General features: G+C 42.5%; 1 protein-coding gene across 7 annotated transcripts in view; it reads right to left on the minus strand.

Annotated features, from left to right (window-relative positions):
- Positions 1-21,680, minus strand: part of atp11c (ATPase phospholipid transporting 11C) — a 100,812-nt gene extending 79,132 nt beyond the window's left edge. For all 7 annotated transcript variants that reach the window (XM_054739221.2, XM_054739220.2, XM_054739216.2 and 4 more), the window contains exon 1: positions 20,730-21,680. In XM_054739221.2, the coding sequence (XP_054595196.1) occupies positions 20,730-20,756 (27 nt within the window). In that variant the 5' untranslated portion in view covers positions 20,757-21,680. The remainder of the gene's footprint in view (positions 1-20,729) is intronic.
- Between the last annotated feature and the right edge of the window lie 3,514 nt (positions 21,681-25,194).

Raw genomic sequence — 25,194 nt, forward strand, 5'->3', positions numbered from 1 at the left:
CACGTGCCGGTGAACCAACCCACCTCCCTCCATGTCGCTAGTGTTCCACTGGGTGGTGGCTGCGGTTAGCTTCCAGCTAAAAGGCTACAGGCTGCTAAAGAGGGCCTGGAAAAGTTCCCCCACACATCAAAGTGATTTTTCATTTATGAGCTTTTATAGCCTTGTTAATCGGGATAGTTGATTTGCTGCTGCACAAACTGTCAGTCAGAAGCTCTGCTAGTCATTTATCTTAAGAGGAGCTAGTTCAATTTGTTAGCTTGTTACCAGAGTCATAGTTGCAGTTTCATCATCTGAGCTGCATTTTAAGATCTAGGTAAACTTGTTCAATTTGAGGTTAAAAACACACGTTTTCACATATTTTCCATGTAGTTTTTTTTGCCAGTTCCTCTTCTGAAAGGTAGACAATTGTTTTTCTCTTTCCCTCAGAAAATCTTAATTTTCTCCTAGTTTGGCCCAGCACAGATCACTTCCCAATTGCAGCAACAGCCTTATATCATAACCACATATGTGGAGAAAATGTTCAGTAGCAATGAGAGAATTTGCTATTGCATTTAAGTAATGTTAACTATTATTTAACATTTAAAGTAATTTTCTGATTTTATTTATTCAAAAAACCCTGGTAAGGGATGTTTTTCTGTATTTGGAGCATCAGAAAAAGTTTTGTGGTGGTGGTGATGTTTTAAAGTCACTGAGAAACTGCATGCATGGAGTTTGTTGTTTTGCTGCTAATACAGTAGCAGGTGCAGCTGCATGTTTTTGCAATAAAAATGGTATGTTGTAATGGAATTCATGCATTAGTTTTTGTTTGCTTTGAACCCAGAGCAGACGTCACACGCCAGACGACATCAACACTGCATACTTTAGTATTTGTTCATTTATCGTGAGTAATATCGATATCGCAATATTAAGCACTGTTATCGAATATCGCAAGTTTTCCTAATATCGTGCAGCCCTAGGTGTAGGCTATTTCCATATTCTGCCTTTTAATAAAAGGCAGAATATGTAAGATAAACAAAATAATTATTATAATCAGAAATAATTGTGTTTTTCACTTAACTACCCCCAAAGCAAGTCCCTGTATATGAATTTCAATCTAAAGCTTTCTAAATAACACATAAAACCTCGTCAACAGCATCACAAAATATCAAACACATTATATAAAACCATAATATAAAGTAGGGCCCGACCGATATATCGGCCGGCCGATATAGGGGTCATTAACACTATCGGCTATCGGCCAAAAAGACGGCCGATATGGCTGATATTGCACTACCTATCCAGCAGATGGCGCCAGCTTTATGAACTCATGTTTTGTGGCTCCACTCCTCGGAGGGTGGAGCCACCATCACAGCACACATGCAGCGGAGTCAAGCAGAGACGACGGTGATGAGGAAGTAGGAGGTAAGTCTTCAGTTTTAAGCATATCTGTTGTGTCAGTGGTAAGTTGAACGGTAAAATAAGCATTGACAAAAGTATGTTTCCCCTCAACATGCTTCCTAAGTTTATTGTGTGCCTCGTGGCCTCGTATTGAAAAGTTAACCTGAAAAAATAAAATAAAACTGCCGCAGCATTACGCTCTATGCAGAGCTCACGCTGCTTCCCCTTTTTCTGATGGCCTTTTTCTGGTAGACATTCTGGAATATTCTCAGACAATTTCCTCCGCTCTTCAGCAGTCTTTTCAAACTCACGCAGTTCACCTGCGGCTCGCGAAAAAAATAGTGCAGACGCCGAAACGATCGCTGCACGGTGCGGGCTGGAGCGCCGGCGCGCAGCGCTTCGGCGGCCCATGTGGCCTATAGAATAGGATAACAAGGGCGGTGAATGAAGGCAGTCCCCGTTTCGCGGTGCTTCGGGGGCACACGACCGTTGTCGCAGCTGAGGACGGGCGAGGGGGGGTTGGCAACAAAGCAATGAAACGCTATGCAGGGAGTCCCCCCTCCTCTCCCTAGCTGGGAGAGGAGTAGGGGCGGTAATACGAGAAAATAAACATTCCTCTCTACAATAGAATAAATCTATTGTATTTTTTCAGCCTTGTATTTTACATATGGCTTATACATTGCCACATACTAGTCATTTAACGTATCTTATTTTTTTTCCCAATACTGTCGGCTTTGGAAAGGAATAAAACACAAAAGTGTAAAACTCAAAGGTATTTTAATGCCAAAAATCAGGTGACAGAAATAAAAACAGGTAGCTAGGACGCTGAAACCAGCAGAGTATGACTGAAACTGAACCGTATGCACTGAGGAGTGAGTAGGGATGGGTACCTTTGACTTTTGAATCGATCCGGTACTAATTCCCGGTACCTACGAATCGATACCGGTACTTAATGGTACCAATTTTCGATACTTTTGAGTGTTTAATATTTGAATTCTCTTTTATAATTAAATACATATTTTTCTCAATACATAACCATATTTGATAAATATCACAATAAATAACATACAACTGTTTGTATTTTAACATTGTCCTTGTAGTATTATAAGCTGATAATTAAACTGAAGCAAACATCTTTACTGTGAACTAAATTTACTGTGTATCTTCATTCCTTTTGCCGTCCCTTTTCATTTGATTTTTCCTACTGGGAAGTTACCCCCAAATTCCACTACCTCCGCTCCGGTCCGCCCCCGCCTTCCGCAGCCGCTCGCTTCCGAACTCAAATTTTACTGGTACCCGCTATACAACGGCTCCGCTCCGGTGCGGAGACCTGAGGTGGGCAAACAAGCATGTGCGGGATTTTCGAGATCTTGCGATACAGTCCGAGCAATAAACGCGGAAGTTAGATCCAAACACCAGTTGTGTGGGAGAAGCATTGGCATGAACTGTTTAATCTGGCCATCATTTGTGTTGAGAGATCAGCAGTGTTTGGATCAACAAAGTGTGACTCCTTTGATAGTGGAAACTGTATTTATGGCTTACTTTTGTGCATTTAAACTTCAGCCGCCATTGATAGTTGTTAAAAGTTGTTAAACCTGTGCATATGAAACAAAAAACGTCGTTTGTTTATCGATTTATTGAGAAAAACGGAAATTGTGCTTGCTCCTTTTGCTGTTGGGCCGTTATGATTTCTGTCCATTTACTGCGGAGGTGCTCCGGCGTCCGGCGAAAATAGGATCGATTCTATTTTTGCCGGACGCCGGAACAGAGGGCGGCGCACGGCGCCGCACTGCCGGCGCACGGCCGCAGTAGTGGAATTGCTCTGATTGACTACAACGGGACCGATTTTGCTCCGGCGTTCGTGTCGGAGCGGAGCGGAAGTAGTGGAATTTGGGGGTTAGAATTTCCAAGGAGAAAGCGAACGCACCATTAGCTGATAACATTGATGGCAATTGAAGCTAATTTTTCAAGCTAACGTTATCTTAAACAGTTTATTTAACTGCTGGAGCAGATTTAAACGATGATGCCTCACACTTAGATCGTTGTCACTGGTGTCATCTTCACCCAATCACCCGTCGCATTTAGTAAAGTGAAGCCAAACTTTAGAGCGCGTTCATGTTCTAGTCGGAAATTCAGAGTTCCGAGGAGAAGGCAAACGCACCATTAGTGAAACGGAAGCTAACATGTCAAGCTAACGTTATCTTAAACATTTTATTTACCTACCGGAGCAGATTAAGATGAGGATGTCTCTCTTAGATTGTTGTTGCTGGTTTCATCATCACCCAGTTACCCATCACATTTAGTGAAGTGGACCCAAGCTTTAGCGTGCGTTCTTTCTACCATGCTGCTCTGTTTACAACTGGCTCGCAGCGACCGACGTCATAACGCTCCTGCGCATGTGCAGCTGTCTAGGCAAGTTCTCGTTAAGAAGGACGGGTACCGAAACGAGGCACCGTTTCAATTGACGTGAAACGGTGCACAGTCGGTACTGTGGAATTTGGTTGGTACCTTAAAAAGTACCGAATTCGGTACCCATCCCTAGACCATCACCCACAACTCTACAGTCAACGCAAGGCAAGTTAACGTTAGCGTTTTCGCTAAAATGCGTGATCCGAGGATTTGGGTTGAGGGAGAATGCAACGAGTCGCTATATAAAGCAGCCGCAGCGCCCGCTACCTGCATATAAACCGTGTCGCGAACAATCCCATACTGAAATGACGCTATGCATTACAGGGCTCCCAGGGGCAGATAAGAGTTGGCATCTCTCCGAGAATAATTATGAATATAACAATGATTACTGCCTGATGACATTTTCCCAAATCTGCAAAGCTCACTGGAAGGACACAAACCGAGGACAATATTTTCCTGATATAGGGTTTATTACTCAAGTATAGGGTTGTCACTGTGTGAAAATTTAACCTCACGGTTATTGTGACCACAATTATCACGGTTTTCGGTATTATTGTGTTTTTTTAAACGTGTTACATTTTCAGACAACTAAATAAACCCTGTATATCAGGAAAATATTGTCCTCAGTTTGTGTCTAAATTTTGCCTAAAATTTGTTATTTTGTAATTATGTTTACTCGTTTACATTTTTCCCCTCTAGTCTTTAAAATACCAATATTTGCCCATAACTTCTTATGTTTTGTCTGTTTGATGTCATCATTTTAAAAATATTACATCAGATGATACTCAGTACTCAAGTAGCCTTCTAATCAGATTCAGATACTTTTTTACCCTTACTTTCAGAGAAAAATTGCACAGGTTAGATGCACCTAATAAATAAAATTACTAACAAACTCAGGAATCTGTTTCTTTGCTTCACTGTTCTGGTGCTGAGAATATCACTAATGAGGATCAAAGGAGATACACAGATGAATGCACCTCTTATTTATTATTTGGAGACTACATTTACTGAAGCTGGCAGAGGCAGAGATTTTTTCTATTGATACACGAATTTACAGAATCATTTTAAATTTAAATAGGGGAAGACTGCAGGAGGGAGCGGTAAAATACAGGGGGTCACCAGCAAAAACAAGAAACTTTACGAGTCTGATGAAACCTGCTGGTTTTCCATCAGGCAGTCACGGGGCAGCTCCAACGACCCAGTGGCTGTGCTGGTATGGAAAGCCAACCCCCCCCCCCACCCCCAAATAAACACACACACACACAGCTGGAAAAATTCCTAGGGGAAACACTGAACTTGTCATTTCTGTTCACCTAATATTTTAGTTTTGTGATGATTTCTATTCATATATTTTACTTTTTATCTACCTCAGTCTTTTCCTGTTGAAAGCAGAGAAGAAAATAAAATCTGTATTCCAAATCATTGCATTTTTTTGTGTGGTAGAAGTATCGGTATTGGCGAGTACTCACATCCAAGTATCGGTATCGTATCAGTTTGGAAAAAAGTGGTATTGTTGCATCCTTAAAAAAACAGCTGGTTGAGCACAGGGGGAAAAAACTGGCTACCCAGATGAACACACTTTATACCATACTTGGGTCAGACTCAGCCAGCCCTAATGTGAAAGCGACACGTGAATGCTAATTTTCAATGTGATGTAGATCATCCGAGTAGCTTTTCTAACCCCAACATTTACATGTCTATTTTTTTATTGGTAGCTAATGCAGGAAATGGGGGTGAAAAATCGTTTTCATTTTTGCCTGCATGTAAAACTCAGACTGGCTGATCATGTTTAAAAACAATAAATCAAAAACAGTTTGTCAGTGAACCTGCTTTTAAAGTGGCAGGGTGTAGTTTTACTTATAATCTCTGAAAATACTTTATTTTTTTACTTCCGATACAATACCAATATTGCAGCCTTCAGTATTGACCGATATCGATATCAATCTGATTTGACATCGGCACAAATCATATATACTTTTACCTATTTCATAGTGTGGAATGTATAAAAGGCTTGATCAAGTGATATTACTCAAACAGAGAACAAAAGCCAACAACAGTTAGGGTTGGGCATCGTTTGAATTTGAACGATTTGATTTCAATTTGATGTTTCGATTCTGGTTCCTATCGCTTCCCAGTTTGATTTATATTTCAAGACATGTTTTAAATGAGCCACCGAACCAAAGGTTAGGGCTGGGCGAAATGGCCATCAATATCAGGACATAGAGGATTTCACCTCAATAATGAAAAACGGAAGATAACTACAGGTATGTGCAGAAACAAAAGTTGTCCACTAGATGTATTACGTTGTATTACGTTGAGTCAGACAGACTAAATAGTTCAAAAAGGAAATTAAAAATCTCACAACTTTGTGTGATGTGAGATTTATTATTATTATATTTATTTATTATCCCTATCGGCTTCTAGTGGCAGAACCCAATGTGGACCACCACGGAGAAAGCTGCTCTAGCATGATGACTTTAATTATTCTACAGGTTATTTTTCAGCCTTCTCACAGTCACACTCACACAGGCGTGTGTTGGTAAGTGGCAGCGTCTGACTGCTGATGCTCAGTGTGTGTTTCTATTTCTGCAGTGAGGAAAAACTCACCTCACACAGCCCAGAGTTTATTCTTTAAAACTTCACCGTGCTGACGCATTTTAACGAGCTTCCTACACGCCGTATTTTTCGCTGCAGGAATTAAAGTTTACATCGTGTAGTAAAAGTTTGGCAGACACATTTGTTAATATTAGGCCTTTGCTCGTCGTGTGTGTGTGTGTGTGTGTGTGTGTGTGTGTGTGTGTGTGTGTGTGTGTGTGTGTGTGTGTGTGTGTGTGTGTGTGTGTGTGTGTGTGTGTGTACGCATCTGTTTTTCTCTGGACACAAACAGAATATTAGAATAGAAGCATTTTATGATCAAATAAAAAGGTTGCTGACTGAGAAATCAAGAAACTAATATTTTTTAAAGCATAATACATTTTCTTTATGTTAAATCTTAAGCTACTTTATTTAATATAACAGAATTATCAATTTGGTAAATATACTAACTTTAATATCTTTTAAGGTAAAGCATACATATGGGGACCAGCCGTGATGCAGAGGCGTACCTTGATGTGTCCTGCCATTTCCTGAGTAAAGATTGGAAGATGAAGCTCTTCAACCATGCCACCATGCCTCTTGCTAACAGGTCATTTTTGTGCACAATTTATTTTTTGTTTTAGGTGCCTACCTCCATTTGACTGTAACATTTGCATTAACAGGTTACAAAGTTATTCAAAAGTTGTTTGATAAGCTATCATCTTGTCTTTATTATTAGATGGCACATAGCAGATCACACTTCAGAATAGAAGCTAATGATGGGCATCTTAGAGCATCCTGGTGCAATAAGCTAAACTTTTATGAATGACACGATTAGTTGACTAATCGTCAACAAAACTAGTGATTAGTCGACTACTAAAATAGTCATTTGTGGCAGCCCTAAATAATAATCAGTTTTTTTTTCTATTCAAGTATTTGGTAGTGATTTGGAGAAAACTAATTGAAATACAAATTAAATTGTTATACAGCCATTCAAGAATGTGTTTGGTAGGGCTGTCGCGGTTGAGGAATTCCCCCTGCGGTGACTCAGGGTGGCTTAATATTGCGTGTGCGATATTATTGCAGCCCTTTTTTTTATTGCAGTACTATCTAAACATAATGTTTACACATTTAAAAAAGGTTAAAAATTGCCGTGCCTTCTTTAATAACACTTTACTGAATGCAGATCAAAGGGCAGTAACAACACAGATCGCAGTAACGTTTGTTTCTCCGACAGTCGGAGTCCCACAAAACTTATAAACAACAAAATTCAGGAGGTTAAACTTTTAAATGCAAATTTGGCTGCCGCATCTAACAAATAAGAAACAAGTCCCCATTTTGTTTAGTTGTTTAAAATCATGCATAAAAAATTACATGTACCGGGCGCGCGCCGGGGGGCGGGCGCACTATCATTTCACTCTCACACACACGAATGACGGTGAGTTATAGCTCGGTCACGTCCTTGTTACCTACAAGGAAAACCAGCATGATAACTATATACGGTTTGAGAGAGGATCTGAGAGGGGTGGCAACATTTCCAGCAACACTGAAAACCCTCTTGGATGGTGCGCTCGTTGCACTAACGCACACTTACTTGCGTGCGACTCTGGCGAGCAAAGGGAATCTCTCCCGGTTGTTGCTCCACCATGTCGGGGGTTTCTTTAGGGTGGATGCATTCCTCCTGCAGGTAGCGAGTGAGCTCCAGCTCGGCTCAAACTCTCTTCAGGACGGTTGCAGAAGCAGTGCTTGTCCGGGACTTCAGCAGGTCTCCGAGCGTTTATTATTATTTTTTTGCCGCTGGTGGCAGCTCTGTCTCAGCCAAGGACTCTGGCTGCGCAGCAGCTGACGTACTGAAAACCAAAGTGCTCCCAAAGGAGCGAAGTAACGTTTCGTTTTGATACCAGTGCAGCCATCCTTCTCAACATGCATCATTGAGTTGAACCAAGTTCAGTAATCGCGGTGGCCCATGATGCAGCGCGGTGGGCTTCTTCATATTGCGATATTTAATTTTTGCGGTTACCGCGACAGCCCTAGTGTTTGGCATTTTAATAATAGAAATTGCCTCAATTGACTGTTACCCAGAAGTCGCCAAGTAAGTGACTAATTACTTTAGGACAAGGTACTTTGATTCTAGGATGAATTTGTTCACAAAAAAGGAGCAATTTCCTGCTATTGTGTGCAGGATAAAAGCAAGTGTACAGCTTTCATCTTCCAACTGGAATATTTTACATGAGCCAGGTTGAACTTCATTGTTAAAAGAAGACAGTATTTTCTTCAGAACAATAACGGAGTCAAAACTATAAAGCAGAAATCTCACATGTGATTTTACTGAGCTAGTGAGTAGGTGGAGGACTTCTAGTTACCATGGCTTTAAAAAACACTGTGATGCTGCCTGGGCAATGGTATTTTCATCGTTACACTGAAGGCAGCAGTTCCCACAATGAGTACTATCACATTTCCGCCAGGTTCCACCTCTCACCGATCACACGCTGCCTTCAAGGGCTTGAACAAACATCAAAGGCAGCAGTGGGATTTTTGCATTCCAGTCAAGAGCATTACAACCTCAGGAGCTTCCCCTGCTCACAAAAAGCACTGCGCCACACATTCCCACAACCATGTGTCACCATCTTCTGAACACACTCATGTGAGACACGTGGTGCTTCCTCTGCTCTCTTTGGTTAGCAGTCACTCTCTCCTGCTCTGCATCTTTTAGTACCTCCTCATGATGCATGTCTATCTCCCGTGGGCAAGGGGAGGGTGAAGGAGGCAGAAAGCCAGAGCCTGAGATAACAGCACACCACAGTGACTGTGTGGCTGGTCTGCTCTGCACAAAATATTATTTACAACTCACACAGAGGAGAAATTACAGCAACAATCCTCTCAAGATGCAGGAAAATCAGCTGACCTGGCAACACTTAGAGGGAGGCCAAGAGGAGGGTCAGGCACTATAATTATTATATTGCCTCTCCTTCTTCACTGTCACTATCTATATTGCTCACACAGCGTGTTGAGGATTCATCCCACCAGTGACAACAAGTTACTGGTGCATAAGAGAATGATAAAGAGGCACTAAAAGTAGTTTAGCATTTATAAACCCTTGCTTTGCAAGAAAGTTCCTCCAATTTCAGGGCGCCTGTAAAAAACGCTAAGACACACCGAATGGCTCATATTTGATATAGCGTCTTCTATAGAGTGCACCCCCTGGAGTCAGGGCTGGAGTTAGGGCACACTGGCAGGCATCTGGTGGACAGGCTTTCACCCATTGAGCCCGGCCATTCACAGCCCAAAGAGGAAAGATGGGCTCCACTTCTGATGGGCTCGCCACTCGTGGGAAGAGCCAAAGGGGTCGGGGTGCAGTGAAAGATGGGCGGTAGCCAAATGCAGGAATCTATGTGGTCTGAACTTCAGCTACAAAAGCTAGCTCTCGGTATGTGGAATGTCACCTCTCTGGCGGGGAAAGAGCCAGAGTTGGTGTGTGAGGTTGAGAGATTCTGGCTAGATATAGTTTGATCCACCTCGATGCAAGTCTCTGGCTGCAAAACCAATTTCTTTGAGAGAGGGGTTGGACACCACGCTGGAGTCGCTCCTAATGAGATGTGCCGAACAGGTGGTGTGGGCATACTTCATGCCCTCCATGTTAGTGTTTATATGTTGGGGTTTACCCCTGTGAACAAGAGGGTAGCCTGCCTCCGTCTATTCATCACTTGGACAATCGGGGGAAGAGGGAGCGGAGCTGTCAACTGACCACTATTTGATGATGAGTTTGCTTCGATGGAGAGGAGGGGATGCTGGTCAGACCTGGCAGACACAAACGTATTGTAAAGATCTGCTGGAAACGTCAGGTAGAGTCTCCTATCAGAAGGAGATTAAATTCCCACCTCCAACAGAATTTCGAGCATGTCCCGGGGGAGACAAGGGACATTTATGGGCCATTCCCATCTGTATCTGGTCAGCCCGGGCCAGGTAGCCCCAGTCGGCCCCAGCCCGGCCGATTCCACACATCCTTGCCTTAAGCCCATGTGGGCTGATTCTACCCACCAATCAGAGGCTTGCTCTAATGGAAGGTGTGAATTTGCTGTCAGCAGTGGGTGTGTTGGCCCTGGTCGGCCTGAAGCAGACCCCCTCGAGAAGAGGGCTGAGAATGAGCCTAGGTTGGCCCGGAAAAATACCAGGCCACCCAGATATGTAAACAACCTACGCTACCCAGCCCGGGCCGACCCGGTACAGATGGGAATGGCCCATTAGTTTGAGTTGGCCCTGTTCCATGACTTCATTGTCGAGACAGCTGACTGTAGCTGTGGCCGCAGGATGGTCGGTGCCTGTCACGGCGGCAACTCCCGCACCCACTAGTGGATACTGGCGATTAGGGATACTGTCAAGCTAAAGAAAGAGTCCTATGGGGCTTTTTTGGCTTGTGAGGATTTGGAGGCAGCTGATGCATACCAGCAGTCGAAATGGAATGCAACTTCGGTGGGCGTGGAGGTGTGGTGAGAGTTGGACTCTGCCAAGGCTCCCCTTTGTCACCAATTCTGTTCATAACTTTGATGGATAGAAATTTTAGGTGCAGCCATGGTGTTGAGGGGATGGCCTGAGGACTGGGTCAGACCATGGTCTTACATCAGAAAAGAGTAAAATGCCTTATTCGTATCAGGGATAAGGTCCTGCCGTATGTGGAGGAGTTTAGGTATCTCAGGGTCTTTTTCACGAGTGAGGGAAAGCTGGAGCGTGAGATCGATACACAGATTGGTGCTGCGTCTGCAGTGATGCGGGTGTTTGTGAAGAGAGAGCTGAGCCGGAATGCAAAGTTCATGATTTAGCAGTCGATCTATGTTCCTACCCTCACCTAGGCCACCTTCTCAGTGGTCTAGTGGTAGAGTGTCTGCCCTAAGACTGGGAGTTTGGGGTTCAAATCCTGGTTGGGTCATACCAAAGACTTTTAAAAAATGGGACCCAATGCCTCCCTGATTGACACTCAGCTTTAAATGTTAGATGGGGGGGTTAAACCACCAAATAGTTCCCAAGCGCTGCTGCAGCTCACCACTCCCCACAGGGATGGGTCAGATATGAAGATGAATTTCACCAGTGTGTGATGACTAATGGGACTTTAACTTTACCTATGGTCCTGAGCTTTGGGTAGTGACCAAAAGAACGAGATTGCGGATACAAGTGCCAAAATAAGTTTTCTCCATAGGGTGGCTGGGCTCTCCCTTAGAGACAGGGTGAGAAGCTCGGTCATCCGGGAGGGGCTCGGAGTATATCCGCTGCTCCTCCACATTGAGACGAGCCAGCTCAGGTGGCTCAGATATCCAATTAGGATGCCTCCTGCATGCTCCCTGGTGAGGTTTTCCAGGCACGTCCAACCGGAAGGAGACATAAAGGAAGACCCAGGAGACACTGGACGGACCATGTCTCTCTGTTGGCCAGGGAACAACTTGGGATCCCCCCGGAAGAGCTGGCCTGAGAGGCTGGGGAGAAGGAAGTCTATCCTTTTTTGTGAAAGGGTAGGGCTGGGCGAAATGGACGAAAACTTATATCTCGATATTTTTTAGCCGAATTCCAATATACGATATATATCTCAATATTTTTCCTTCTGTAAAATATTTACAAGTTAACTCACTTCAAGCTGTCTTGAGAAATTATATACATAAATCAGTAGATTAAATTCATAAAAATGTATTGATTCTTGCCAAACTTTAACCTTAGTGCCTATTCGCTACCAGTCTGAGCTTTAAAAACACTGGTACAGCTGTCTGTTAACACACACACACAGTTGACAGCTAGAGGTGTATCAAATGTCCCACAGGCACTATATTTATACATTTATAATTAATGTAAAATTATTAACATTTCATCTAGAGGTGGGCCGCATCGTATAGTTATTGTCCAGAGAAAAAAAAATTATCAAGTTAAGCTAAATTTATGATGATGTAATTGCATCTACTGAAGATCACTTGGGTCATGCACCATGGAGTTACTAGTTATCAGGGCAAATATAGCTGGAATCTAACAGTATTGGCTCATATCAGCAATTATACTGTAATGACTCAGTCTCGTTGCTCTTTTATGAGGATTATTTTCATGCTACCATCGCTGTAACCCACGCCTTACAAACTCTTAACTATTTCAACAGAATCACTCGTAAAGGAGCATTTACTAGCATAGCTAACCAGAGCAGAAAAAACCGGAACAACATTTCTCACCCGTTGAGCTCGCCTTCAAAATGAAACGTTAACCCTAAAGTTTAATATTCAAACCCTTACAATACGTTTGAGGTAATTTGGCCACTCCGGCTATCCGTAGATGTTTCCCGATTACACAGGGGAGGGAGGGGTTTGGCTCGTCTCCGCACGAGCAGGATGGATAAACAGAACTCCGTTGGCCTTGAACATCCCCAAATAATTAAAAACCTGGACGCCAAATGCAAAGTTTAGAGCAGCACATTTACCCAGAGGCTCTCAGATAGAGCAAACTTGTGAGAATAAATGTAATAACTGCTTAGAGACGGAGCAACATGTCGCTAGCATAGCAGTTTGACCAGTTATATCAATATAAAGATATAAAGTCATCTTATATCTTGTTTAAAAATTATACCGATATTTTAAAAATATCGATATATTGCCCAGCCCTATGAGAGGGGCATTTTATTCTCTGAAGCCATAGTGCCCCAAGAACATTTTCACTCGGGAGGTAGGTAACTCTGGGAGAGTTTAGTCTGTCGCTGCTGTACATTGCATTGTTTTTCATTAAAAAACAATAGACCTAAACATCCAACACATTTACCTCAAATTTAAGAAAAACAAACATTTTAAAAAAAAGACAAAAGTTCCAACTGTGATATTGGTTTTTGTGCCAAATGTCATTAAGAAATTTCAAACTGTTTATTTTCCCACTGCCATTTAAAAAAAACATTTTTCACAAAAACCATTGGGAATAATACTTATTAAAATTGTGTTTAAGTAAATTTATGTACTGACTTTAAAGAGCAAGTCATCCCCTACCAGATTCTTACTCAACTCCCACTTCATGTTTGAAAAATGCAACAAATGCTGTTGCCTAGCAGACCGAGAGGGCGGAGCCGCTAACAAATACACACACACACAGGCTCACAATGACATTGTGACATCATATGGTACCAACTAACATTCTAGGGTACCTCTTAACATCTGATGCGGCTCTCTGTGCTTGTAAAATAATGAATGGATATTTAAATAAAATGCTGTATATTTTACTGCATTAATTTTACATCTGTATGCCAATTCTAAATGTAAAGATTGTCTGTGTAAACCTGAACAGTTCCAACCCGGTCTTAATGTGAGACCGGGTAGACGCGTCACCCTTGTGCGTAATCATATGCGTGTTCTGAGCTGAAGAGGATGTGAGATTCTGCGCTTCTCCTCAGACAGGCTCCTGGTTGTGTCGCCACATTAGAGACAGGAACAAGCACTATTCAGCCAAAGTTTCATAATCAGGGAATATTTTCTAAGTGACAAGTCTCGCTTCAGTCGGAGGAATCTTCCCGCATGTGCTCTGGTTCTGCGACGCGCTCCAAGCCCCTCTCCACATCTTCAGCTCGCTGTGGACCTTATGTAGTACACGCTGACAGTGAGCTGCGCTGAGCAGTGTCCAGCTCAGATGTTCAGATGGGAATCTTTTCTTGAGTGATTTAGCTACATCTGCGATGTGCGTAACGAATAAAATGTCAGTTCGTCTGCATGCGCCGGGGTAATTCTTTCTGTTCTTTCTCTGTCAAAATAAACGGTCAAATAAGGGAACTATCCGGTCAACACAAACCCTGCTTTTAACTGTTCTGTTTTCTTGTGAAAATTGTTGCAAAGAGATATAATTTAACTTGATTACCACTAGAGCTGAAACAACTAATCGATTTAATCGATTATAATCGATTATTAAAATAGTTAACAACTTTTTTAGTCATCGATTAGTTGTTTAATAATCATATTTTACCGCATAAAGTCTATTTTTACCACAATCTGACATCGGTTACAAGCTGTTAAATTTGCCGCCAGTGTGTGGCAGTAATGAGCCACTGATCTACCAGTGGAGCCGTAGAAGAAGAAATGAGCCAATGAGTGCCCTCGGTTTTCATGACGTATCACGTTACTGACGCTCATCTTGCTGTGAGAGATGGCGGAACAAGAGGAAATACGGAAGAAAAATAGAAGCGACAAAACTGAAGAGAAACCCCGGACAAAAACCTCACGAGTATGGGAGCACTTTACTCTAGATGCCTTGAAAAGACGGGTGACCTGTAAAATATGCAAAAACCATCTAGCATAGCACGGAAGCACGACGTCCCTAAGTGAACATTTGAGACGAAAACATGTGGGGGCTGATGCAGCAGAGGAAGAGCACCGCGGTCAAGTGAGCCGTCATTTGGAAGAGCCAGCCCGGTAAGTAACAGAAAATAAACAAGCTGGACTTAGTGTTTTAGCTGAGTTCGTTATACTGGATGTTAAACATGTTTTTTTGCCGCGTCAGTCTACGGTGTTCTACTTCTGACTGACTAGATGCCATCTTGAATCTCCTCCGTGTTGTGAATCATGCGCTTGCCAAATTCAGCACGTCTGTTTATAAGAATGTTCTCGTTAAGAGAAAAACGGCACAAACCCATAACTATGTTCCTCATTCAAAAAAGGACAAGTCCGCGGTGAAAAATTTACAGACGAGCTGTGTCCAGGTGAATTTAACGCTGCATAGTTGTACGCTTTCAATTTTTAAATACAGGAGAAATTCAGAAAAAGTCATTTTTTTACTATTAAAAGGCTGTTTTACCGTCTAACGCTGTAAAACGCCTCACAACACATTTTTATCATGTTTCTTAAACAGTATTACACAAAATAAACATTTTTCACATTTCTCTAGCTAATTTAAACACTCCCGACTCAAAGTAAAAACCTCATGAGCTTCTTACTTAGAGCTTTTTAATAGTAAAAAAATTAGAATTTTTTCTGAATATCTCCTGTTGCGGGCTATTTTGTAGAACGTAACCCTCAAAATAAATGATCACTGTATATTGTTAATTAATTCAAATAATATAATATTGATTTAGTGTTGTAGTGTGTGTGCTGCTTTATTTTATATGTGTACTTATTTCAGTCTATTTGTGTTTCTTATGCAGAAAAAAAAACAAGCAACGATGGACAACTACATGGGGAACAAGACACTCACCCCCCAGCAATGCATACCACTTACAAACTCTATTCTAAACATGCTGGTAAAAGACATGAGGCCACTATCCATGGTGGAAGGAGCAGGCTTCCAGCTAATGCTAAAAAATTATTCTGGACTGATATTTTGTACTGTTTAGCTCATTTTATACTGCTGACTGTGTTCATGTGCAATAAAATAGATTGCAGTCAACTGCACAATTCTCTTATGTTTTTTTTTCTTAACTGAAATGCATCCATCACTTGTATAGGTTAAATAGCTAACAATAACAAACTGATTAATAGATTAATCGAAAAAATAATCAACAGATTAATCGATTATGAAAATAATCGTTAGTTGCAGCCCTAATTACCACCAGAACCAGGCGCACTGCGCCGTTATCTCCGTCGCTGTAAATGAGGTAGGGCTGTCGCGGTTGAGGAATTCCTCCTGCGGTGATTCAGGGTGGCTTAATATTGCGGTTTGCGATATTATTGCAGCCCTTTTTTATTGCAGTACTATCTAAACATAATGTTTACACATTTAAAAAAGGTTAAAATTGCCGTGCCTTCTTTTATAACACTTTACTGAATGCAGATCAAAGGGCAGTAACAACACAGATCGCAGTAACGTTTGTTTCTCCGACAGTCGGAGTCCGACTGAACTTAAAAACAAAATTCAGGAGAAGGTTAAACTTTTAAATGCAAATTTGGCTGCAGCATCTAACAAATAAGAAACAAGTCCACATTTTGTTTAGTTGTTTAAAATCAAGCATAAAAAATTACATGTACTGGGCGCGCGCGCGCCGGGGGGCGGGCGCACTATCATTTCACTTTCACACACACGAATGACGGTGATTTATAGCTCGGTCACGTCCTTGTTACCCACAAGGAAAACCAGCATGTTAACTACGGTTTGAGAGAGGATCTGAGAGGGGGGGGCAACATTTGCAGCAACACTGAAAACCCTCTCAGATGGTGCGCTCGTTGCACTAACGCACACGTACCTGCGTGCGACTCTGACAAGCAAAGGGAATCTCTCCCGGTTGTTGCTCCACCATGTCAGGGGGTTTCTTTAGGGTGGATGCATTCCTCCTGCAGGTAGCGAGTGAGCTCCAGCTCGGCTCAAACTCTCTTCGGGACGGTTGCAGAAGCAGTGCTTGTCCGGGACTTCAGCAGGTCTCCGCGCGTTTATTTATTTATTTTTGCCGCTGGTGGCAGCTCTGTCTCTGCTAAGGACTCTGGCTGCGCAGCAGCTGACGTACTGAAAACCAAAGTGCTCCCAAAGGAGCGAAGTAACGTTTCGTTTTGATACCAGTGCAGCCATCCTTCTCAACATGCATCACTGAGTTGAACCAAGTTCAGTAATCGCGGTGACGCATGATGCAGCGCGGTGGGCTTCTTCATATCGCGATATTTCATTTTTGCGGTTACCGCGACAGCCCTAAAATGAGGGAAAAACAAATTGATCGGATCCTTTTCTGACCTTCCCCACCGACAAAGTTTAATTACAACAATCAAACGTGACAGAGCCTGGATTTGTATTCTGAACAGTCTAAACATGTTTTAAAAAGAAACGTATGACAAAAGTGGTACCTGCTCAGTAAAACCACCAATAGGGTGAAAAATATCAAAATATTGTAGGCAGAGACGGGCTACAACTTCTGGATCCACTTTATATAAATCGTTTTATTGATTATCGTCTTATGAAAGATAACTTTGACGTACACGAGCGACCGGTACTGGCTGCTGTCACCTGTTGTGATTTGTTAAATCAGCTCTCTGCTGTCTGAGGCTCTCTGCTGTCTGAGGGTAGGCCCCGCCCACAACGCCGCGGCTGCTGTGGCTTTCAGTGTTTTCTTTACTGTGGGAAACGGGTAATAATGGCTCTTTGATGGGAACAGGTTGCCGACCCCTGTCTTAGCCACTAGCGATGCCAGATTTAAATTCAAATGCAGTGCAGAGTTTTTACCTGACAATGGCACAACACTGACAGTTTTAGGCAGAAAATTAAAATTTTAACTGAAGTGCACTAAAGTGCTAAACTATTGACTACACGTGTCTGCAGCATGATTAGACATGCATTTATATAGTTTATCAGAAAAAAAGGTTGATTTGGAGGTTACTTGCTCTTTTACACTTATGTTTTGATTAAATAAGATAAATGAAGGATTTGTCTGTACATTAATGTGATTTATTAAGTGGGTGGTGGAATGGTCTTCCTGAGGGGAAAGACAACAATTTTCCAGGGATGGCCATGGCCCTCACTGGAAACCTTTTTGGGGCACCACAATATGATGCATTGATTACACATTTTTCCCCAAAACAGACTGGCAAGACAAATAGCCTAGAAATCTAGACCAACTGTAGCAGTAGCAAATGGATTTTGGGCCCGAGAAAAACAACAAAGATGGCGTCGACTCAGGAATCGCGCTCATTTGAAACTGCTTTGGAATTAACTTTGGACAATTTAAACTTGTGCTTTTTTTAAGACATGAGCAGATAGAGGTCCTTAAGACTGCTCTACTAACGTTTCTTGTCAGCATCAGGGGAGGGGAGGCTGGCAGTTCGTTCGTCTCTGCCGTGTCAGCGGAGAGGGTAGGGCCGGGGGTTGACAACGCTAACCTCTTCTTTCCACTGCACATTAAAGTGTCGCGAAACAGCTACAAAATGTACTGTGCAGACATTTAGCAGTTTTTATTGTGGATACGTTCCATTCCACCGGCAACCATGTGTGAAGTTTTGGATGTGCCCCAGAAGCAAGGGCACACTATCATTACGTTTCAAGTCTGTTTTTGTCACGTATACTTCCAAAACACGGCAAACTCCGTTGTTTAGATTGTGCCAGACAGTAAGTCAAACACAAAAGAAGCATAGAGCATCCAGAAATCTTCAAAATGAAGGTCACGTGCAGTACGCCATTTTCTGTGAACTTTTGTGACCAAAGTAAACAGAAAATAACCCACAGACATTTCTTCATGCATGCAGCTGTCTTTCTTCTGGTTTATAGGTTAGGGTTAGTGTGTGGACATCTGAAATCACGTGTGGTGTCACAATTCTTCCGTGATTTTGTTATGTCACGGGACCAGCTGTGTGAAACGCTTTCACTCCCGTTTCGCGGTCAGAACTGCTCCCGGTTGGGAATGAGCTCACGGGTGGAATGCCGCTATTACGTTACGCGACTGCTTCCATGGCCTGTGGAAAGCCGGTGTCGGTATAAGATCTGCTCAGGTGCAAGATCGACTCGGGGTCCTTCGACTGCTGATGACGTCAAAGTACGGCAAACCTACTCGGACAAAATACACTACACATCTATATACTGTTGGAAAGAATTTAGCAGTTTCGTTATTAAAATAATGTTTCTTAAGACGTAAGTTTGTGTTTATAATGGTATTTGTAAAATAAAACACTATATTGTATTCATAATGTTGAACTCCTCTTTGAGCACATCCCTTGAAGGATCATAGGTATTAGCAACACCTGTGAAATTGTATTTGCAGGAAAGAAGTGTGTCTCATTTATTGAAGTATTTTGTGTTTAGAGTTTTTGACGTCTTGTCCATGCGTAGTTCAGTTAGGCTCATAGCTGCTAGCCAAAACTCTGGAGCTAAAAGTTTTCTGGCTTTACTAAAATCTGTACTGTAAGTCTGTACTTATTTGATTGGTGGTAGTTTTACTTTCTATTTTACTTTCTATTAAACTCCAAATGTAATCATTTGGCACGTTTCTAATTCATAATTTGTAATAATGTAATCTGTGATATTAGCATTAGCATTCCTATGGGTTTTTCCACGTATATTAGCATTGTGCTAACCACTCGCTGCCAAATTGCAGCCTTTGCGATTAGAAAATCTCCTTTTGTCACATTGCAATTTAATTGCACATGCAGTTAATCGTTCAGCCCTAATATACATGCAGCTCTATGCTAAAAGTGTATTTTCAAAGTGGTAATGATTGATTTCTTTGTAAAAGTTGTCCATCTTTCCAACAGAAAGATTTGCCTGGACCAACGTAACGTGATTACGTAATTCCGTAAGGTTCATGTTCAGCCAATCAACTACTTTGACGTCATCGGCAGTCGACGGACCCCGAGCCGATCTTGCACCCGAGCAGATCTTGTACCGGCACCGGGGTTAGCCTGGCGGGTGACCAAGCAAAGTGGCTTATAGAGCGCTGGGGGAAACCCTGGTTGACCATACATGTGTTAGGTCCTCATTGTGCCCAACTCTCACCATGCATGCTCCCAACTTTTCTCAGCTCGCAGCTGCCTTACTCCACGTGAGGATCGCCACAAAACCTTCTGATCCCCGCTACGAGAGAAGTCCTAAAAAGACGCAAATAACAGAAACGAGACTCTACCACTGACTCCAACACTGATGTTTTATCTCCAAAAATAACACAAGCTTGGTGGAGTTCTGCTGTGTGGTAGATTTGGTAATGCTAATGATTAGCTTCTACTAGTTGAGATGTTCTCAGCTGTTTCCTGGCTGCTAAAACAGCAGCCTTGCCAGTAAAGATGGAGGAGTCCATGACCGTTCAGTGACAGTTACATAGATCTGTCACGCTTTTCAAATCCTAGAGTTTCACCGTCTATTTTGCATCAGATGCCAATGCAGGTGGAGACCATTATTATGTTCAGCCTGCATGAAAATCTCAGTGACCAGTTATGATCAGAAATGATATTTAATTTAATTGGAAGAGCTCTAACACGTGTTATTTTAGGTTTTCATTGCCTTCCTTTTACATATGGACACTGCTATAAACTGGATCAAAAACAGCAGCAAACTAAATTTTGAGGAGGACACGAGTCTAATGACCCCCTACACGTTGCTTAATAACGAAACTTACGCAAAAGTCTATTGGCGAAAACGTTAGATATGCATATAGTAACCCAACTGTAACGTTCAGACAGTGCCTTAATTAAACATCCGCCCTACATGAGAAAAAAATCATGGCAACAGCTGTTTGGTCTGGTTGGTGTACGTCATGAACTGCAGAGAATGCCATTTAGTCTATGATGTCTATAAAAAGCGTTAAGGACAAAGTTTGCTGTAGTACAGACGATTTATGGTGTGTTTTAATGGATATGGTTAGTAACCGAGTTCCAGCTGAACAGTTTAAACAGGAGGAAGAGCTTGATGTCCTAAGCTAACTGTGTGCGTGTGAGAGGGAGTGTGTGTGGGGTGGGGGTTCCTGGCACACATACCAAACGGTTCAGTCCCCTCCGAAGCATCCTTCTCCTTATCTTCTATAAACTCTCGGTAGTGATGAACTCTTCTGATTCCACGCACACGCCTCCTGGCTCCGCTTCAGCTTCTTCTCCGGGGAATAACTTTACATGTATGTTAGTTGACGCTAGCTCCTTTAGCTATCTATTTCCTACTCTAACGTTACTTCTAGCTACATGAAATGATGCCGACGCGACGCTACATCGTTTCCATTTTGTTTGGATTCGGTATCTTCGCACCATTCGCATTCTCTCCCCCCTGAATATTTTCCGCGTTGCGGTGGGGTACTAGTAGTCGCGCGCTCTGTTGCTCAAGGCTGAAACAGTCTCTGACATTTCGCTCCGTGCCCTGTTGCTTAGACCCGGTGAAATCATTTGTCGCTTTCGCGTCTGCCTTCCGGATGACTCAAAAACTGTCCGCCGACGAGGTAGAAAACTAACTTCTGGCGGCAGTCCCTGAGTGCAGCTCGCCTCACCTCCCTGTCAAACAGTTTTTTACTCCAACAAGCAGCGGCAGTAGCAGCAGCACACAGACGTTCCAAGCTCCACCCTGCGAAGGTGCGGTGACCGTTGGTATCAGTGCATTATGGGTAATGTGGTTTATGTAGCAACGTCATCCAAAACAGGGACAAATCAGATCTTTTAACATTTTTAAACGAGTTTAAACAGTTGACATATAAAATAGGAAAACATAGCCAAGCTAACTTTATTTATACCTATAGTAACATAAGTTAAAAAATAATTAAAACTCATAAGATGAAAAGACACAGCAAATAAAACTACAGTAGGATAAAAAATGTGTTAAAACAGATAAAATCAATAACAATTACTGCGTTTTTTCTGAAATAGCAAAAAGCAATAAAAATAGTGAAAACTATTACTTTTTTAGAAATGTTTTCTGTGGGCCAAGTCAAAAATGTGATTTTCTTAGTGAGGAGAAGATGGAAATACCACGTGTTATTTCCATCTTCCTCTCACTGGTTATTTGCATGTGGCTTCAGGTTTGCATTTTTCCTTTAGTGACTAAATCTCCAGTCAAATGAGTTTCGATTTCAAACTGAGTCGAGTGCAAAAGAAGTAGAATAAAACCAGGGTTATCTGGAATTTAAGTGTAAATAGAAGTAATTGGGTAACCCTTACAAAACATGAGTGGGAAACTTTAAAAATTAGGTCTATCCACTTCTTAAAATCTTCTAATGATCAGATAGATTACAAGAATCTGTTCATTTTAATGAATCATATCATATTAAAGACAGCTCAGGATTGTTTCAGTAGCTAGATTTGCATTAGGGTTATTTTAAACTTTTCCAAAAACTGTCGATTTTATTTCAAAGGGGATCTGTTTGACTACCTCTAGTTCTAAAATTGTTGACGAAACATTTATTTCAATTGTTTTCTTTATTTGTTCATTTATTTTTAGTAAAGTATTGGACTTGACAATATCAAATCCAGACACAACATCAAACCAGGGCACAGTATGAAATTACTCTCAGTATTAGACTAAACCTGCTGAACAAGATCAAATGTGACGTAAGTGCTGTTTTAGGAAAGTCAATTGTTGCTTTTAAAGCTAAAGAATTTTTTTTTTTATTTTAGTCCTGGTTCAAAAGATTTCTTTGGAACTCTGTATCATTTTCATCATAGCTTTAAACAGTTTCAAACATTTTTGTTGCAACTATTTTGATTTGTTGCATTTGAGCAACAAGACATGAGGAAAATGAGGTCTTTTCCATTAACCTTGTGTGTTGTAATTTAAAGTTGGAGTCTATCGCCACCTCGTGGCATTGTGAAGTATTTCAATGATTTCTTTTTTTTCTTCACTGTTTCTTTCCTCATGGAGGTATTCTACTGTTACTACTACTTCAGCTACCACTAATGCTAATGCTAATAATGCATTTTACTTATGTGCCTTTAAAGATACTCAAAGTCACATTATTATAAAACAAAAGTAAATTCATTTAATTCAAGTTTATTTATAAAGACAAGAGTCGTCTCAAGGCACTTCACACAGTAAACATTCTAATACAGGTCAGTTCATTAAGCCAATCAGTAAAAATTTTCCTATATGAGAAACCCAGGAGATTGCATTGAGTCACTGACTATTGTCAGAGTTTTTACAGCAATTCTCACACTAAGCAAGCATGCAGCGACAGTGGAGAGGAAAATTCCCTTTTACGCCGGGGACACATTGGCCGCCGAAGCGCCGCGAAATGGGGACGTTCTTCATTCGGCACCCTTGTAATCCTATTCTAGAGACCACATGGGCCACCGAAGCACCGCGCGTGCCGGCGCTCCAGCCCGTGCCGTGCAGCGATTGTTTCGGCGTCTGCTCTATTTTTTTTTTTTTTTCGCAAGCCGCGGGTGAACCGCGTCAATTCTGGCAGGAAGTCAAACCTACACATTAGAGGCAGGCTGGTAAATTTAACAAAATAAAGCATTTCAAAATGTCCCCGGCAAAATTTGTGATTGGCAGCTGTGTCCCCCCCCCCCCCCCCCCCCCCCACACACACTTTCAAAAAAGCTTGTTCCTGTCTCCAGTGTGGCGACACATCCAGGAGCCGTCTGAGGAGAATCCCAGAATCTCACATCCTCTTCAGCTCAGAAAGCGCCGATATGATTACGCACAAGCGTGACGCGTCAACCCGGTCTCACAATAAGACCGGGTTCGACCTGTTCAGGTTTACGCAGACAATCTTTACATTTAGAATTGGCTTACAGATGTAAAATTAATGCAGTAAAATATAAAGCATTTTATTTAAATATCCATTCATTATTTTACAAGCACAGAGAGCCGCATCAGATGGATGGAAGAGCCGCATGCGGCTCCAGAGCCGCGGATTGCCGACCCCTGTGCTAGCCTACTTTATTGTCCCCAGCTATTTTAAGCCCTACTCAAGTGTATGGTTATTGTCCCCAGCAATTCTGCAAACAAACTGAAGCCCTTGCAGCTATTAACAACTGGTTCACACCGTAGGTTCACACACACGCAGACAAACACACACAAACAGCAAGGGGGCTGGGGGTGTAGAGGAAAAGAGCAGAGAAAAGGCAGAGAGGAAATGGAGGACACCAAGTGGTTAAAAGAAAAACTACGAGGTGCGCCTCGACCGGAGCGGAGAAACAAGCGTCTGGTCTGAACTGAGGAGCAGCGAGCAGCTGCTGAATCTCATGAGCGCTTCGCTTCCCGGCGCTTCGGCGGCCGGTGTGTCCCAGGCGTTAACAGGAAGAAACCTCCAGAGGGTCCTGGCTCAGTATAAGCAGCCATCTGCCACGACTCACTGGGGATCAAGTAGTAGAGCGTGGAAAGTGGTCGGTTCTGAGCAGTAGCTTAGATGTTCCTAGAACTGCACTTTTCTGGACGGAGATGTCTGATGTTTTTCCTGGGATCTGATTTAGGCACTCCTCCAGTCTGAGGGTTACTGCCCCGAGTGCCCAGATGACCACAGGCACCACCGATGTCTTCACTCTCAGGCTATCTCAAGTTCTTCTTTGAGGCTCTGGTACTTCTCTAGTTTCTCACGTTCCTTTTTCCTGATGTTACCATCACTTGGTATCGCTACATCAACCACAGCAGCTGTCCTCTGTTGTTTGTCCACCACCACAATGTCTGGTTGGTTCGCCATCACCATTTTGTCAGTCTGGATCTGGAAATCCCACAGGAGCTTAGCTCTCTCCTTCTCAACCACCTTAGGGGTGTTTGTGTTCCACTTTAACCTTGGGGTCTCCCGTCCATATTCTGCACAGATGTTACTGTACACAATGCCAGACACTTGGTTGTGGCATTCCATGCATGCTTTCCCTGCCAGCATCTTACACCTTTCAGTTATGTGGTGGATTGTCTCAGGGGGCTCTTTGCATAGCCTACACCTTGGGTCTGGTCTGGTGTGGTAGATATTTGCCTCAGTTGCTCTGGTGTTCCGGGCCTGTTCCTGTGCAGTCATGATGAGTGCCTCTGTGCTGTTCTTCAGACCAGCACTTCAGTTATCTGTTGGTGGTACATCCCAAGTAGGGGTTTGTCCTCCCACGATGGTATTTTCAGTGTATCCCCCTCTGTTCACCATCGTCTGAGACATTCACTGAGCATGTCATCTGTTAGTTAAGTTAAGTTAAAATCCTATACTGGTGAAATTACATCACTGCATTTGACCCATCCCTGTGGGGAGCGGTGAGCTGCAGCTGTGCTCAGGAACTATTTGGTGGTTTTACAGCCCGATTTAACCCCTTTAAGCTGAGTATGAAGCGGGGAGGCATTGGGTCCCATTTTTTAGGTCTTTGGTATGACCCAACTGAGATTTTAACCCCCATCTCCCAGCCCCAGGGAGGACACTCAACAAGGTTCTTAAAACATTTTTTAGAGATTTTGGTCCACATTGGCATGATAGCATCACATAGTTGCTGCAGATTTGTTGGCTGCATATCCATGACATGAATCTCCTGTTCCACC

This window comes from Nothobranchius furzeri, chromosome 1 (assembly GCF_043380555.1).
Source record: "Nothobranchius furzeri strain GRZ-AD chromosome 1, NfurGRZ-RIMD1, whole genome shotgun sequence".
Classification (NCBI taxonomy): domain Eukaryota; kingdom Metazoa; phylum Chordata; class Actinopteri; order Cyprinodontiformes; family Nothobranchiidae; genus Nothobranchius; species Nothobranchius furzeri.